The 18,158-nt window shown below is 42.9% G+C and overlaps 1 protein-coding gene across 1 annotated transcript; it reads left to right on the top strand.

Annotated features, from left to right (window-relative positions):
* Positions 1-630: 630 nt before the first annotated feature.
* On the top strand, positions 631-15,953 carry LMO4 (LIM domain only 4). Its single transcript, XM_027719952.2, has 5 exons — positions 631-1,212; positions 3,417-3,655; positions 10,494-10,590; positions 10,943-11,098; positions 15,194-15,953. Exons 2-5 carry the CDS (start codon positions 3,420-3,422, stop codon positions 15,200-15,202), a joined length of 498 nt encoding a protein of 165 aa, XP_027575753.1. The 5' UTR covers positions 631-1,212; positions 3,417-3,419; the 3' UTR covers positions 15,203-15,953.
* Positions 15,954-18,158: the final 2,205 nt, after the last annotated feature.

Here is an 18,158-nt window from a genome sequence, read left to right as displayed (position 1 = left end):
CTGCGGCCTCTCCCCGCCCCGGCGCGGGACCCCAGGACGGGGTGCGGGCACCGGGGCCGGCCGCGGGCAGGGGGGGGCGCCACGAAGGCGGCGAGAAGCGGCTGCCACGGCCGCGCCTCCCCTCGGCGCCTCCCCCCGGCCCGGCGGGGGAAGCGCCCAGCGCCCGGGAAGGGCTCCGAGGGCCGCCACGGCCCGGGCGGAGCGGGCCTGCCCTCGGGGGCAGCCGGGACGGCCCCTCGCCGCCAAGTTTCTCAACTGGTGGCCGGGGAGGGAGCGGGGCGGGGCGGACGGCGCCCTCGCGGCCACGCGCCTTCGCTCAGCGCCCGGGCGGCGCGGCCAGAGCTGCCCACCTGACTCCCTCCTTCCTCTCCATTCCCCTCCTCCTCCTCCTCCTCGCCCCCTCCCTTCCTCTCCTCTTTTTTTTTTTTTTTTTTTTCCTCCCCTTTCACTCATTCCTTTGTCTTCCCGGGGATTGGCAGGTTTTATTATTCCGCCTGAACAAGCCGGGGGCGGATTGGCTGCGGCGGGCTGACGGGGGCGCCGAGCCGGAGTGTAGTTGGGATTCTGCTCTGTCAGTAACACATGTGTGAGGGCAGCGGGCTCACGCGCACCGTGCGGGCACACACGCACTCACACGGGCACACTCGCACCCGCACCCTCACGCTCAGACGGGCAGAGGGGCCGCCCCTCGCCCTCCGCCAGCGCCGCCGCCGCCGGATCCCGGCAGCAGCTCCGCGCCCAGCCCCGCTCAAACTCGCCGGCTCCCGCCCGCTCCGCTGAGGCGCCCCGGCGGGCCGCGGCCGGCCGGCTCCGCGCCGCGGGAGGCTCGGGAGCCGCCGCAGCCCAGAGAGGGGGCGGAGGTGGGGGGGCGGGGGGGAAGAGGCACAAAGTGAAGCCACATTGCCAAACTTGCCCGGCGATTGCAGCAGCGAGCGGCGGCGGCGCCCTGCGTGTGCGGCTCAGCGGCGGGGACCGAGCTCTGCAGCTCCCCTCCCGGGAAGCGGGAGCGGGAGGAAGGACCCGGGCAGACGCCTCTCATAGCAATATCTATATTTTTCCAGCCCGGGCTGCCCTTTGCCGGGCGGGGGGCTCCCTCCAGCGCTCCCGACAGCCGGCGAGAGGGCGAGTGCTGTGCTTATTTCTTTGCAAGGAGACCTCTTCAGGCACCCCGAGCGGCGCTCCCCGGCCTTTTGCAATATAGAGGGGAAGCAGGTAAGAAGTGCCGGTCGCTCCCCCGTGTTTCCCAGCGTTCGTGTGCGCGGTGCCCGCCGGGCGGAGGGGCGCGGAGCGGGGCGCCCCGGGCATTGTCGCGGCCCCGCGTACAAAGCCTGGCGACGGCCGCCGCTGTAGCGCCTTTCCTTACCCCCCTTCCCAGCTACCGCCAGGAAAGGGCTCTGCCTGCCTCGTCTGTGAATGGAAGGGACGGGGAGGTGGGGGGGGGGGGTTGGGCGCTGGGACACCCGCGTCCCCCGTAGTAAACACTGTTCTGAAACAGTGGCAGAAAAGATCAAAGTGAGCTCTCTATTTCTGTCCTCTCCGGTTCCCTTCCTGCCCCCCACACGGTCTTTTGTTTCAATCCAGGAGAAATTCGATGAATCACCTAATTAAAACCAAGACATGAATTAAGCATCCATTTTTGTACTACAAATTGCCAGCTCTCCGCTTGTCCCTCCCTTGGTCTCCATTAAAAAAGCACCAGAGACGCTGTTAAAAGGGGGGGGTTATTTTGCCTCTAGGTTCCAGCTCTGCTTTCTATTTCACTGACTCCTATCCCAGGACCTAAATTGCTTGGCTGTGTAATTACTAGAGTAAGCCTATTTAAGTTAAAAGCTTTCCCCCCCCTCAACTCTAAATGAAACTTGATGAGGGCCCGTCCTTAGTTATCAAGGGAGTCACTTTCTGGTCAGTCCTCTTGATTCATCTTTTTAGATTTAATCAGCATTAAGGTATTGCTTGTCCTTAAGAGCTTTAGCTTAATGGGGTTACTGGATGGTTTTCTCAGTGTAACGTTTCCCATTTTATATTTATACATATTTGCCTTCGACAAAGACGGGCTAAGGTGGTGGCATGGAGCCTTTTTCTTTCTTTTAAGATATCCGAAGTGATTTAAAGCGTAGGGAAACGGTTTAAAGACTTGGAGCAGGAAATGCAGATTCATTTAGGCTGTAGCTGGAAACTGTAACAAAAGGCAATTCCTTGAACAAATGCATCAGAAATCAATTTACATAAAGGTATACGATGCGTTCGGATAAATGCAATGCTAATGGCTTTTAGAGTGGTTTTCTTTCCAAAGTCTCGGGGTTTTTGTTACAGCTTAATTGGTGCAGTTCTCCTGGTTTATTGTGCGGTCACTGGACATACCTCCAGGTACTCTTTCTGAGGAAATGTGTGTTTAAATCGGCCTCAGTTCTCCTCCTGCAGCCGAGTTGGGCCAGTGGCAGAAAAAGTTCATCCTCGCTGCTCTGGACGTATCAGTCTGAAGGTCCTTAGCAGATAGCCAGATGCCTCGGCATGAGCACATACGGCTTACAAAGGACAAAGACAAAACATGCTGCTTAATTGGCAGTAAATAACTTGATCTTTTTATAGTATAAGTGACTAGAGGAACACCAGGAGTTTATTGGACTCTGGATTGAAGGCAACAAATTAATCGGTTTAGAGTAAGCTTTATGAATTGATTCCTATATTATCTCTCGGTTGTCCAGCTTGCATAAAGCATTTATTAGAAAGTGAAAAATGCCCTTAGTAGCAGTTTCGGGGGCGGCCAAAGTAACCGCAGCCGGAGTGGTGCACTTCATTACTCTGCTGCTTTCCTAGGGTCGGTAATTTTTTTTTTTTTTGAGTAACAAAGCTTTAGCATTTAAACTGCTGATCAAGGGCAGATTAGCGAGACAAAAGTTGAGTATGTTTGTGTAGGAAGTTAACAGGCGTCCTAAAGTTCAGTGATCTATTATTCTGGCCAGTCTCCTCAGTCAGCAGTGTTTTCTCTGGGTGTTTTTAGGTCTCCAAAATAAAACTACAAAAAAATAAAATCTCGAGGTCTACAGGGCCGGTCCCGAGCCCCTCGTTACCGCCCTGAGCCTGCGGAGGCTCTGCTAGACTGAAAAACCAGTTTCACAACTTTTTTCTTTCTCCCCCCACTCTTCACACACTTTTTTTTTTTTTTTTTCATAAGCAAAACAAACCCTGGGACTGTTCCTGACTTGTGAGCTGCAGCTGCACAAGCCCGGAGCGGGGGGGCGGCGGGGCGCGCTCGCTCTGCCCCCCGATCCCCGCCAGCTGCGGGGCCGCGCCCCTGCCCCGCGCCCCGGCCCAGCGCTGCCCCCGCAGGGCCCGGCAGCGGCTCCGGCCCCGCCGCTCCGGCCGGTCCCGTCCCGTGCCGGCGCTGACCCGCCCCCGCCCCTCTCTCCGCGCAGGCCATGGTGAACCCCGGCGGCAGCGCGCAGCCGCCCCCGGTCACGGCGGGCTCCCTCTCCTGGAAGAGGTGCGCCGGCTGCGGGGGGAAGATCGCCGACCGCTTCCTGCTCTACGCCATGGACAGCTACTGGCACAGCCGCTGCCTCAAGTGCTCCTGCTGCCAGGCCCAGCTGGGGGACATCGGCACCTCCTGCTACACCAAGAGCGGGATGATTCTCTGCAGAAACGACTACATCAGGTGAGGTGACTGCCGGGCTGTCGAAGGCCACTTTCCCCCTTTCTCCCTGCCTTTTTCTCCATCTTTCCATTTTCCCCCCTTTATTTCTCGCCGTGGGTGTCCGCCGGGCAGAGGGGTGGGCTGGCTCAGGATCATTAGGAACGAGGAGACGTGCGGGTGCGGATGTTAGCGCCTAGCCCAGGGCGTAGTTGCGACTGCCAAGTGGAGGGAAGAGTGGGGGGGGGGGGAGGCGGAACGACGACTGTAACTTTAAAGTGGTTTGTCAGCACAAAACAAGTCCTAACTAAAAATAAACAGCAATCAGAGAGGCTAAATTAATCTGCTTTGTTGTAGTGTTGAAGGAGAAGTGTGCATATCTGAACGGTAAATGTTAAAATCGTAGAGCTTAAATAAGGCTGTGGCAGAGGTGCTAAATAATGAAATGCCTGCCTTTAGTATCTGATTAATTATGATATTTACATAAGCACCTTTAAACTCCTTTGAGTGGAAACAGAATGACTCATTCTCTGTTCTCCTTGTGAAAGAGCTGATTAACCGTCAGTTGGAGGGCCACCGATTCTACTTATAGCAAAAACCGGTGGTATGATGTTTGTCTTCGCATTGTTACAGAGAAGCTTTGAACCGGCATTTCTCTTAACTTTCAGTATAGAAAATGCAGGAGATAGGAGAGGAGGTATATGCTTGTGCCCTTTATTTCTTATCTCTTCCTCTTTTGAAGCTGTTTGCTTTAAATGCCACAGATTTGGGTAGGGGGAACTAAGCCTCACTAATCTCACATCTGTTGGGGTACAGTAAGATTATGCAGAGTATCCCTTCCAACAAGTTTCCAATATAATTAATAGAAAGAATTCATGAGGTCAGGTGCCCGTACGATCTTTTCAGGTGAACTCAAGCTACTTAAACTCATTAATTTAAAAGGAGGCATTTTGAAGGATTACACATTTAATTTGAGTAAATGGTTTGATAGACTGATGCACATGAATGCTTCAAGGAGGTGTTCTGTTTCAACATTCAGTAATTAAAAAAAACAACAGAAAAGCCCCATACCTTCCCGGCATCGCAGAAATGTTTAGTTAAAAGAAACTGTGTTCTGTTTAAATGCTTCTGGCTTCTCGTTTACAGTAAATGTCAAGAGTTAACCCAGGATTTCCCTTCTCCCTGATGGCCAAAAACTTACATTTTTTTTTCCTTTCTGAAAAAAAACCCTACCAAAACCAGCCATCGAATGTTGCAAGTTTGCTTATGTTGTAAAACTTGACTTCTGTTTGAGAAGATGTGGACTGTACCGAATGTCCATATGCACAGAGATCTCCTTAGTCTAAGAGGACAGAGTTAAGACTTGGTTACTCTGATAGTGCAGCCTCTGACCTGGTACATGGCCGTGGCTTTGGGAAGTTAGGTAGATAAAATGTCCCTTGGTATCTGAGGAATCGAAGCCTAAGCTTCATTAGTTTTGGGGGTATTTTTAGAGAGAAATGCTAAAGAATCAGCACATGATGGGGGGTTAATGGTGCTTTTTGGTCATCATCCTGAGCAACAAGCCTAAGCCTGGCAGAACTGTAATTAAATGGAGCAGAACAGTGTTAGGGAAAGAGTCTTGTTTGAAGTGGAAAAATTGACACTACTGTTAAGATGCACTGAATAGTACAGATTCATCACTCGACCAGCACCATCAAACAAACCCTCATGTCTGATTGCTACTAATTAAAAAGAGAAGATGCGTCCAGTGTATCCCAGAGGCAAGTTCAGGCAAGTTTATCGCAGTTCTCTGGTCTTGTGTTGCCAAAAATTAATACTCGTTCATTTTAATGTAGGCGATTATGAATAGGATGCTTTATCAGATGAGGGGTTTGAATTGATCTCCTTGTCCCATCGTCTGACTTCTCTTTAGATCTGCGTAATTTGACTTGCAAAAATAACTCTGACAGATGCTTGCTGAAACTTGAACTGGACACTGTACACTCAAGGTGGGGTAGGATGGTCTGGTCCTGCCAAGGCTGAGTTAACTTGGCGCTTTCCTGCTGGAAATGGACTTTGTAGGCTTCTTCCTGGGTCATGCTGGCATGAGCGAGGCCCTCAACCTTTTCTTGTTTGAAATGGCCGTGTTCAGGTGTGAAGGCACTGCCACCCATCTGACAGCGAGTCTCTGTTTCCTTCTGCCATCCTTTACCCTCTTAGTTTTCGGTAGGGCTTTTGCAGTGGCACATTTTTTTCCCCTGGCAAGAGCCACGGGCACAGTTCTCAATTGGAGATGTGGGGCATGCTAGACACAATTGACAAAATGAGAAAGAGGATTGATCGGCCCAGCAGGCGCCAGGTAAAAGGGACTTGACTCCTTCGGGCCAAGACCATGGGGCCATTTATTAATGAGCTTTTTAACCGTCTGAAGCTGTCTGTGGGGTTTTTTGTTGTTGTTTAAACAACACAACACTCCCCTTTCCCTCCCTCTCTGCTCCTCCTTCCCCTTACCCCCCCCCCCCCTCCCCCCCGCCAGCTCCCAAAACCCGAACACAAATTGGCCGTACAGCCACAGCAGCAGCTTTCATTGAAGGCCAAGGTTCCTGGGAAAAGAGAGGGAGGCGAAAACCCCGGTCCGTTCCCCTCCCTCCTCACGGCAAGCAGCGCGCTCAGGGAGGGGAGCGGAGCGCAGCCCTCCCAACCTTAAGATGCCAGATAAAGCAGCAGCGTGGCAGCGAATCCGCACAATTAAAAGCTTTAATTAGTGTCTCCTCCATTTTCTCTTAGTTCTGATAGGTTTTATCTAATGAGATCTGGTCCCTGGCTTAGATCTGCTCGGAATGACGTGTCCGAAATGAATGAGAGCCGCGTCGCAAACAAAACATTTAATTAACAAAATTGGCCTCTAAGAGAGAGCAGGGAGTGGTGGGGAAGGGGGAGAGGGGGAGGCTGCCCGGGCGCCTCTTAAAGGGGCAGCGCCCGGCGCCCCTCCCCGGGTGCCCGCTCCGCGCAGCGCGGCGGGGGCGCAGCCCCGGGGCGGGGGCGGCCGGGCCCGGCCGAGCCGCACCGAGGGCCGCGCAGGGCAGGGGAGGGGGCCGCCAGGCAGCCAGTTCATTTCCCTGGTAATCAGCGGCAAGCTGCTATATTCAGGGAATGCTGTCCCTTTAATTGAACAGGCTAGGTAATTAAATGGCACTTTTCCAATAGGACGTGCTAGGTAAATCTAATAGTTGGTTATTTAATATCACTTTGAAGTCTGCCCACTCAAGCACAATGACAGCACAGGAGCATGTGAACTATTAGCTAGGAAAAAAAAAAAAAACAGGATCTCAAAAATTAATTAAATCGCATGCAATTTAGGGGGAACGTTTATCTTGATTTGTCATAACAGAATTAATTCAAGGCCTCCAATTCACTTGGGGGCAGATCTGTTACTCTGAATTAACCAAGCGTAATTTGGCTGGTTTTTTTTTCCTCCTTTTTTTTTCTTCCCCTTCTCTAATGCAGCACTTGCCATTATGCACAGCCCCCCTTTTAAGTATCAATAGCTTCTGGTGCTTTTAAGGTGCTTGGTCTCTAGTTATTCTGAAGTACCTTTAATGGACTTGGCTTCAGGCGTAATTTCTGTGTTGCCTTTCTTTGTTACATTTAATATAGCTGGTGCAGAATTTAGATTAAATGTAGGGAATGTACAGAAACACCGATTGCTTCTGGATCAGTAGGTCTGGATGTGCATTTCTCTTTGCTAGGGCTTGGATATATGTTGTGCAAGAATCAGAGTGCTTAAATCTGTCTCCACGATTTTGGAAAGCACTGGAACCTTATTTTGCTAGTACAAGTTGCCAGAGATGTGTTTCTGCTGATGCTGAATTTTGAGCAGCAAGACGGGAAACTGGGCTGAAAAGGCTTCTCACTGCCTTCATTCCCACTCTTGCACAGAAAGTTCTGAAAAAAATCCACCCAAAAAATCCCCACCAACTAAAAAAATGAGGAGCATTTCTGTGTTTGGGGGTGTGGGGAATGCTGTGTTGGAAGCACACAGTAGTTAATTTAAGGTGGCTCGGTAAAATGCTGCCAAGTGTAGAAGAGCTGCCTTGTCCGTACAGGGAACCTCTTGATGTTTGTGATTGATTGCATTGCCCAAATGTTGAAATATTAATGACCTTCTTGGACTGAGGACCCAAAGAGGAAACTGAAACCAATTCTGTCATCACAATTAAAGAGTCCCCTGGCTTTAATTAGCCTGACCTGGGGTATCTCTACCCTTTGCTGCAGTTAAAGAGAAAAGAGCCCATTAAAGTCCAGTCTGAGACCAATAGCTACTTAATTGAGCACCTAAAGCCTCAAGCCTTTTAAATCAAATACTGTCCTGGACAGTCCCCCTGGTTAGATAATTAGCTCTCCAGCCTCCCAGAAACCATGTGAAACAACTTTTTCAGTTAAGAATAGTTACTATGGAAGACTTCCTTTACTGGTAAGGAGGAATAACAATTTTTTTAAAGATAAAACGTTTTTCCTGTTAATGGTATTACAGAATAAAACCATTCATAACAGTAGAGAAGGAAAAATAAGCTTAATTGTCCTGGTAAATAATACAAAGAAGTGAAAAGGTGTTCTGAGTTTGTAAGTAATTTTTAGGACTTTTAGCAGAATATTCAGCTGAAGTGGCTTCCCAAACCAGAATTGTTCTGGAAACATGCCTGGGGAAAACCTAGGATGTGTGGAAAGCCTCTGGATTAGTTTGACTCTGTTTATTAGAATTCACAGACATTCAACCACTTTTAGTTCAGAGAGAATAGTATAACAATGAATGCTTAATGAAGACAAGTAGTGCAATGAGATCAGCATTCCGAAAGCTGTGTTTGCAATTGGGTGCTGCAGTTGTACAGGGGGGTTGTGAGAGACTGCTCACCAGGCTCAGATTCTCCTGGACAACTTACATTGTCTGTCCATCTTTGCCTTTCTTCCTGTCTCTAGCCGGCAGTGCCCTTGGTGCCACCCCCTTACCCTAGATTTTTGTGTCTTTGCTCTAGAAATGCAAGAGTGCCTTGCTGCCTCCTCTCGAAGCCCTTCCAGTGCACCTTTTCTAGTGCCAACTTGGTTACGAGTAACAATGAAGGAAGAAAAATGCATATTGCAAAGCTTTGGAAGTAACCTTGATACATCATGTAACTACTCGGAACTGGTCCCGTTTTGGAAGATGCCCTAATAATGGACCTTTAGTTTCCAGACAGTTTAGTCCCTTTGGCGGGAGGTCCTGACAATATATTAGTTCAGCTTTCCCTTTGTAACCACTGTGATTCTGCAAGAACGTGTCAATGTGTCGTGGATCTCAGACTAATTAGTTTTGAAATGGAGTTTTGATTGAACTCTTCAAATCGATTCTGCTGCAAAATTTGTTTCTCAGCTTCCTATTAAAAGCCATCTTAAGGGGCAGTTTTACTACTCTCTCTGTCGTTCAGTCGATACATTTAATAACAACTTACAGGCTATTTTCAATAAAGTGGCGACAGCAAATTAGTAGTTTGAACATGACAAGCCTCCTCTGTAAGCTCGGATTCTGAAAATTCAAAGCAATTATTTTTATACAGAGGCACACTGCAATCATTCAGATTACGGGTATTCTGTTGTAATGTGTGTCCTAGGTTGACACAAACAGAATTTTATGACTTTATTTGGACAGGAAGGAGATGCAAATATTAATATTTATTATGACACCAATACACTAATTTGTAAATCCTATTACTGTGTTTTCCATCGTGCAGAAAAGTGGGTCTGTGACCCTGCCAGCTAGTTCAGTTTCCTTTTTTACTGTGAAATGAATTGTGGTAGTCTTTATAAATATTTGTGTCTATTAGAGACTTGCGCAAAAGCAAATAAAGGTTTTTCTAATTCTAGCTAACACAGCCTGTGAAAGTAGAACTCAATAATCATTATTGTATTATATTTTGAATCGATGCGTTGTGCCTTTAAATAGATTTGAAGAATTATGTATATATTTTTCTTCACCACTCTTCTGCCTATTCCCCCTTCCCCCCACTGCGTGTGCCCCCCCCAATGGCAGATGTTGTGGTCTCATTTGATTGCATAGGAAAACTGCAGTGATACAGCAAACACCCAGAGAGATATGATGACAAATGGGTCCAGATCCCGGTAAATTACTTTCTGCTCAAATCGAAATTTCATTCAGTTTGTTGCTAGCAGAGATGAAGTAATCTAAATTGTGGACTCAGGAGCAGATAGAGGGAAGTTGGAGCAAGCATTTCATTATCAAGAGAGAGAGAAGGTTAGGATGAAAGAGATGAGCAGAGGCAAATCTAAAGTGTTGACACCATGATTGAAAAGGTTAACCCATACACATTATATATCAACCTGGATAGCAGAGAGTTTCTAATGGAAACTCTGCACTGATGGAGGTTTACTGGAGTTTCAATACACTGAGCATGATGTCTTCTTAGATATACAATCAAATCCTCTTAACCCTTTTGATGACTCATATCTCAAGATATGATTAAAGTACAAAAGAGTTCTTCATATAATTTCAAGGACACAATGCATTTAAACTCCAGTCATGAATTGTATCTTTTTTTTTATGATGAACCCAGTAATCTGATAAAAAGTGTGTAGTACAGAATTGTTTGTGTTTCTAGAGGTGTAAGTCAATATTTCTGATTAAATCCTCTGTAACCACATCCAAGGTAGGGTGAAGCTACCAGTAGTCACACAAAAATATACTTTTTCGTATTATGACACGTAAGCAAGTTGGAAGATGGGGGTCAGAAGTCTAAAATAGTTGTGTAATAAACCATGGCAGTGATGTGCAAAAATGCTGAGAGTCTTCTGTGTATTAAATTATTCACGATCATCACCTCTGTTTCAGGTTATTTGGAAACAGTGGTGCTTGCAGTGCCTGTGGACAGTCCATTCCTGCTAGTGAGCTGGTCATGAGGGCACAGGGCAACGTCTATCATCTTAAGGTGAGGGGTTTTGCTGTATATTTTTTTTAGTAGCTGATTAGTACTGCTGTGCTTCTTTACTGTAAAATCTGCATCTGCTTATGAATGAAATGCAAAACAATAACTAGAAATACGAGTATCTATTATAAAGCTTTCCTTAGCGTGTAGCTTTGTTCCCTCATAATCGGTAAAACTATACGTGAGTTATGTACTGCATAGTCCCAACAGGTAAGACTAATGCCATATTTGGAGAACTAGAAACCAAGCAGCTCCATATCTCAGCTGTGCTTGCAGTCTCTGAAGTGTAATTTTCAAACCTGCAGCATACTTAATTTGTGCTGTAGTTTCACTTGCTGTCTCTTTCCTTTTTCAGTGTTTTACATGCTCTACCTGCCGGAATCGCCTGGTCCCCGGAGATCGGTTTCACTACATCAATGGCAGTTTATTTTGTGAACATGATAGACCTACAGCTCTCATCAATGGCCATTTGAATTCACTTCAGAGTAATCCACTACTGCCAGACCAGAAGGTGAATACTCCACAATTACTAATAAGCTTTCTTAGAGCTAAATGAAGATCAATTTCTTTTCATTCTAATAGTGGACATTCCCCACCCCTGCAAGGAGACCTTTAAGTAGCTGAACTTGCCTTAAGTTATTTAGGCACGGGGTGTGGGGAGAAAATAACTAACCTTTTAAATATGGCATATAGGGTGAGTCAGTTTATTTTGGTTTGTGCACGTGCATCTGTACAGCTGTTGAACTCCTTATGTACAAAGCGAAATGGAGAGCATACCTTAATACAAACTCCTAAGAAAGAGAAGTATTTTATTTTATAATCTTGAAATTAAGGGCTACAAGAGAGCAGGTTTCTGAGGGAGGAAAATTAGATCCTTTAATATGGAAATAAATATCTTGTAAAGAGAAGGTTCCTGGACTAAACCAATGTATTTTACCTAATTACTAAGATTTTAGTTGAGGAAGCATGCTGGGATACTCTTTCAGAAGTATTTTCTTGTCTGGTTTGTATGTCATAACTCAGATTTAAAAATCAAAATGCTATTTTCTTATCGCTCCATAACACTAATAGCTCAACTAGAGATTGTATATCTCTGTGGTTGATAGCTCTTGGTTTCTAGCTAAATGAGTAAATAATGACTGTACAAATCATATAGCGAAGAAGAAGAAAAAAAATTCTGATCAACAGTTGTCTTGTAACTCTGAAACTAGATAGTTTTAGATCTATTTTAATCTCCTTAATAAGTCCTAAAGCTATGCAAGTGAGTGCATTTTGATAACTGCTGTGCCTAATTTGTAACAATTACTGTCAACCTTGAGTTAAGAGACTGTTCATTCCACCCTGGTCCAGAAAAGAGTGGATGTATGACTCTTGCACATAATTTTATTCACATCATATTTCATACTGATTATGTATTGATGACATTGATTCATTTACTCTTTACAGCGCCACTTGCATGGATATTAAATCTTATTGACCACAGATGAATTTTAATTTCAGATTGGTGATAGATTTTTCCATCAGCTCTGATAGTATATTTGACTTTTTCATCATTAACCCAGGCAATCACACAGCACTGAGTTATTGCAATGAAACAAAAAGTGCACACTTCAGTTGGTAATTCTTTATAGATTTACAATAGGAACTTCATTAATGTCTGTAAGGATCACAAAAAATAACATTTATCTGCAAGTAGGAATTTGGAAGATTAAAAAAAATCTGAGACAAATGCTAGGCTGATGTATTCTTTAGTATACAGTATATTTTGTATGCTTTTAGTCAGTGGAAAAATATGTCTGAGAAAACAGAAACTTCAAGTTACATGATTTTTTTTTTGTTATGTTGCTACATTTCAATATCCGTGTTTGCTTTTTTTTTCTGTGCATAAATTTACTGATTAATTTTAAGTATTCTTTCAAATCTTATACAGTGAATGTAATTACATCAAAATAAAACGTGGACCTTTTTTGTTTACTTAATTTGTCAATCGAGGTGATGAGAGAGTTGAGGACAAAAATGCTATATAGTTAGGCAGAACAAAGATAATTAAGACTGGAGGAGAATGTTCAGCCTCATCTCAAGGAAGTACAAATACAGTTAAAGATTCATAGATTTATACTGTTGTGAATTTTAATGAAACAAATCTGTAATATAGACTAGCTAGCAGTGATTCTGTTAAATGAATATTTATAGGTATCCCATTTCAAAATATAGGTAAAACCATTCATCTTTATACACTGCAGTAAAAGGTTCGCCATTCTGAGAGTGGTTTATCCACTTGTCTTCTACGAATGTAAAGTTTAATGTAACTTCAAATAGGTGTCTAAATTGTCATTTAGTTTTATCAGTTTCTTACTATGCCTTAGCAAAACATAAAAATGATTTAGTTGCAATAAAAGCAGTAGACAAGATGAGCAACATAGAACATGGAAAAGAGAAGTGAAACTGGACTAGGCTTGCAGAGCTCCTGACTGTAGGCACCTGGTAGAAGCTAAATGCAGAGGAGATAGTGAGAACGGGTTTTTATTAGTTCCTGTCGCTGCCTGTTAACGGCGTTGCTGCAGTCACTGCTGAGGCAGATGAGCAGGTATTAGGGAGAAGATTGAGGGGAGAGATTATTGTTTGAGGTTTTTTTTCTTTATAATACAATTTCTCTAGAAATTGGTCGAAGTTCTCCTTCTGGTTTTCATAGGGAATTGCAGAGCACCCAAGCCCCAGAAAACTGAAGTATAGCTAAGGAGACAATTCATGGATTTGTCAGGTTTCTAGAACTTTGGAAGCTACAGGGGCAGGTGCCAAGAGAGTTGTGCTTTGTATTTTGCTTTTTTAACAGTCTAAAGGTTATAACATCAGAGATGTTTTCCAGAAGGCTGCATGTTTTAGGGCTGCTGATTAAAAATGTTCTTCCACTGTAACAGAATGGGCTGTAACAGATACTTTTTATTAAGCATTAAAGATCAATTCAGTCTCCGGGTTATTTTACCACCAGAGATTATAGACGTAGCAGAATATCCACGGGTTTTTTATTTAACCAAAGAAATCTCCCAGCATTAAAACCTATTTTCATTGTGCACGTGAAGGTGACAGTTATGAAGTTACTATTGTCTTAATACAATTTACAGGTGACTGGTGCAGGCAGAAAGGGTTCCGTGGCCTAACCTGGTTTAAAAACTTGCTCTTCTTTTTAAGGAGGCAAATGCCCTGATGTTGGCCATTCCCACCTTTTGCCTCCCTGAGGCAATTCACACGTTATATTATAACTTCCCATTACTTGCCGTGTAGTTTGGAAAAAACCCTGTTTTCTCTAAACTTGGTGCTGCTTGCCTGCAGGGTGAAAACTTGGTTTGTGATGTCCTGTGTGCTGTTTCATTTGAAGGGGCTGTATTGTCAAGAATTCTCTATGCTTTTTTTGGTACTCATAGTATTCCTCTAGTATTTTGTGTTTGCAACAGTATTACCACCTACTAAAAGTGTAAATTTTCCACCAGTTGGCAGTGTTCATAACAAATGCTTGCCTTCAGCTTCTGTACTTTTAAATAAAGTATGAGTTATACTACGTCTCTTTGAGAAGATCTTAAAAATCTCCTAGTTTACATATCACTCAACAATTCCCTTGTAGTTACATAATTGGTGTTGTCTGTGTCCATAGTAGAAGATATTTGATGCTCATTTATTAAATATGCTTGCTGGCTGCTCCCTAATCTTTGTTCTGGACAGACAAATTACCTTTCTCACACTGAGCTTCAGCTCTGGGGAATTAAACCTCCAAGCCTCTACTACTTTAATTAGCTTGAAAGTGGGGGGTTGCAGTTACTAATAGACCTCGGGCTTTTAGTAACTTAGAGAAGGGCTGGAAAAAGAACTTCCTGGGAAGCGCAAAATGTCATTTAAAAGCCATAAAAATCTAATATATATTATTTCATTTTGGTAATTGCAAACAGATTGTATTTGAAGACTATGGATGATCATTTCTATTTTACCCATGAAAGTTTAGATTTTTATTGAGTTAGACACTTTTAATTATCACAATTCATTAACACCAGTGTGGAAGCACATGTTTGACTTCATATATTAAAATGTTTATGTAACATTAACTAACGCACCAGATGAGGAATTTAAATGGGGGGGAAATCTTGAAATATCTATATTTAGCTCTTGTGCAATGCAGCATATTAGCCGAAGTTGCCTTGGGAGGATATTGGCTGTACTTTGTATTTGCTTTACACACTATTTCTTCCAATTATAAGATCATATTACTTGCTTCTTCAAAGGCATTGCATAATGGTTCTTCCCTTTTAAAGGGGGCCCAGAAAAACCACCTTATTCACTGTACAATTTGTTACCAGAAAGTACACTTTCTTGTTGTAGACTCTTTTTTTCCCGTCTGCTTTTTTTTAGTAGTGAAACTGTGGAAAATGTTTGCTTTTTGCTATTTGAAGTTGAAACATTAGCAGTGTGAATGGATAGCGTAGAAAGCCTTAACCAAGTCACAGTTGGAAAGTAGTCTAATAAAAAAGAGATTAGTGAATAAGGAAAAGACAAAAGCAGTCATGTTGTAGTTTCCTATCTCAAATTTAGCTAAGATACCCATTTTTATTTCTTACAGGTCTGCTAAAAGGTCAGAGTAATGCAGAATGCGTGCCTTCATCTCAAATTTTGTTCATCACAGATGGATCCCATGTCTCCAAGTAGACAAGTCACCTTTGTAGCTAGCATCAATGCCAGCTCCATACCATTGCACCTTCTTTATTCTTGATTGCCCTTCCCACATTTATTGGTGTATTAAAATGACTGAATATGAACATTAAGGACTCCATGAACCTGGGCTAATGGGAGACTGTAGAGAAAATGAAAAAAGATCCACCGGAGGACATCTTTGGGGGGGGTGGGTGGGGAAGATGACTAATGAAGCTAATTAAAAGAAGCATTGAAATCTGCTTTCTACCCCTCATTAACAATTAGCAGGGCACTGGCCAGTTTGTACCCTGTGTTTTACCTTAACAACATTCTATTTGCTCTTTGTATATTTAAGTGTTGTAAGGAAATGTGTTTCAATCAAACTGAACATGAGATAAAGATGTGGCTTTTGTGATATTCTATCACAAACACTTTTATTGTATCTCTGTAAAATACAATGTATGTATGCATGTAAGTGTTTTTGTCCTAATGTTGCTACTTCCCATGGCAAAAAAAAAAAAGAAAAAAAAAAAAAAAAAAAGTCAGGCTCATAGCAGCTACTGTGTAGAAATTTTCACCTACTTCTAATTTGCTGAATGAAGAAAAATCTTTTATTTGTGATATTTTCAGAGACATTTGCTCTAGTATGGTGTATTTAAATAATAAAAAGTAAAACAAACAAAACTGAATTGAGTATGGGTTTTAGAAGCTTTGCCTTTTTTTTGTTTTTAAATTACATTCAAAACATTATTCCACAACTCTGTCTTACATAGTTGTTACCTTAATTGTCAGTTACCTTTAAAAGTAGCTTTTTGGTTTGGATTTTTTTTTCTTATGCCAGTAAAGAATACGTTAAACTACTTGACCGTGTTACCTTTGGCAAGGATACAGAGCACTATTTCAAATTTATTTTTCATGGAGATTCTTAATTCTGGTACAGCAAGTATATTGTAATTCACATTGCAGTGAATTCAGTACACACATGGGTACTGTGGTATCTTTCTATTCAGTTCCTTCCTTCAGAATCACTTGTGTTAAGGGTGTGCATTTGTCTCTGAGCATGCAAGCACGAGAGGGTATGTATATACCATAAGAGGTCAAAAAATAAAAACCAGAGAAAGGTTTGTACCTCATGCTGAGCACTAGAATTGAGTATTCATAAAAAGGAATACAATAGCTATTCTGATCTGAACAACATAAAGTTGTGTTTGCTGTGGTAAGAGACTTAACTTTGCAACACTGATAATCTTAAGGAAAGAAAAACATGTTTCCTGGGCTATTTCTGAGAACTGGCTGATCTCAAATATGATCTGTTCTCTGAAAGCAAACAAATAAAAACCACCTCCCCACAAAGCAACAAAGCCACCTCTAAGCTTAGAAAGGGACCAACTTCATTTTTTGTGTTTTTCCCATCAGCTGCTTGGTGGTAGAGCTGTGCAGAATAATTTTGAGGAAAAAAATCTGACACTTCATGTTTTTAGCAAGAATCTTAACATGGATCTATGGCTGTACCTTGTATGCCTTCAGTCAGGAAACTGCAAGCACCAAGCGTGCCTCTCCTGCAATTAATAGCAAATCAATATTGACAACTACTCTACTTTTATAGGAAACTAATACAGTTGGAACACATCATTATGTTATCTTTTTTAATTCTGTTTTTGAGAAGGTGTTCACTGCTCAGCATGCTTGGTTACAGAGTGAGCTTGACTTACTTTTGTTGTGATGCCAATACACAAAAAAGCTGATTTATAGATTTGTCTGTCTAAACAACCGACAGCAGATATTTTTGTTTCAAATTCTACTTCATGACCTCTAGAATGTTGGTGGGCTGCTGAATTTCTTCTTTTAACACTTCAGTGCTTGAGGAAGAAGCACTGTTTCAGAGAAAAGAAAATGCAGTAATGTACAATATCAGACAGTACAGACAAAAGAGTACTTGTATAACATAAAAAGCGCAGCATAAATGATTGACTGACTTTTTTAATTAAATGCACCTAATGGGTATTTTAAATAAGTTTCTAAGCTTTTTGATCTGGCATTAAGGTCTTCAGCTAGTCCTGCAAATTGTGCTGCTTCAATATCTTTGAAAAGACAGTTGAAGTCATATGAATATAGAATTCAAGTAGACTGTAGACATCTTTTTCCATTCTTTCACTATAAGCACTCAAGGTACAGTGTTTAAATCTAACATGTACAGATTTTTGGTTGTCCAATATAACCTAGAAGTGCTAAGAAGATAGCTAATAACTTCTAGTAAGTAATGTAGTATTGCATTTAGTGATGTAGAGGTTGAAGTTCGTTAACAGCTTTAAATAAACTATTATATGACTCATTTGTAAAGCACAGCTACCTATTTAATAGCTTACTTTAAAAGCATTTCTTAAGTTGCAGACCTATAAGATTACAAATGTCACTCATGTTAGCATAATCCACATGCAAGTGATGAAGCCTTTGCTTTGATGTGCTAAATTGGAGGAGGACTAATGGAGCTATGAATATACAATAGAACATATTTAAGTAGTATTCTTGCTTTAGGTAAAACACTTTCTTGAAACCAGAGGCATTTCAGACAATAAAACAGGCTCTAATGGGGATGGTAGGTGTGGAGAGAAGGCTACTGGAAACACTTAGATTTGTCCTTATGTGAAAAATCACTTTTTTTTTAGGAGATCTGTAAAGAAAAACATGTACTTGTTCACCTTTTATCACGTGTATTTGCTGCACTGAGGCTGAAATACACCCTCTGCATTTAGTGCTGCTGAAAAGTCATACAAATAATCATTCAGTAAGAGCTTCTCTTGCTTTCAAAAATGAACGTTAAAAAAAGAATCAAAGGAAATACTACTAATCTGAAATCATCCTCCTGAACCTGGATAAAATGCTCTGTCTATACT

This window comes from Pipra filicauda, unplaced genomic scaffold (assembly GCF_003945595.2).
Source record: "Pipra filicauda isolate LSUMZ 115617 unplaced genomic scaffold, ASM394559v2 scaffold164_size1636381_pilon, whole genome shotgun sequence".
Classification (NCBI taxonomy): domain Eukaryota; kingdom Metazoa; phylum Chordata; class Aves; order Passeriformes; family Pipridae; genus Pipra; species Pipra filicauda.
Note: the sequence above shows the minus strand (reverse complement) of the source record. Positions and strands in the feature narration are given on the sequence as shown.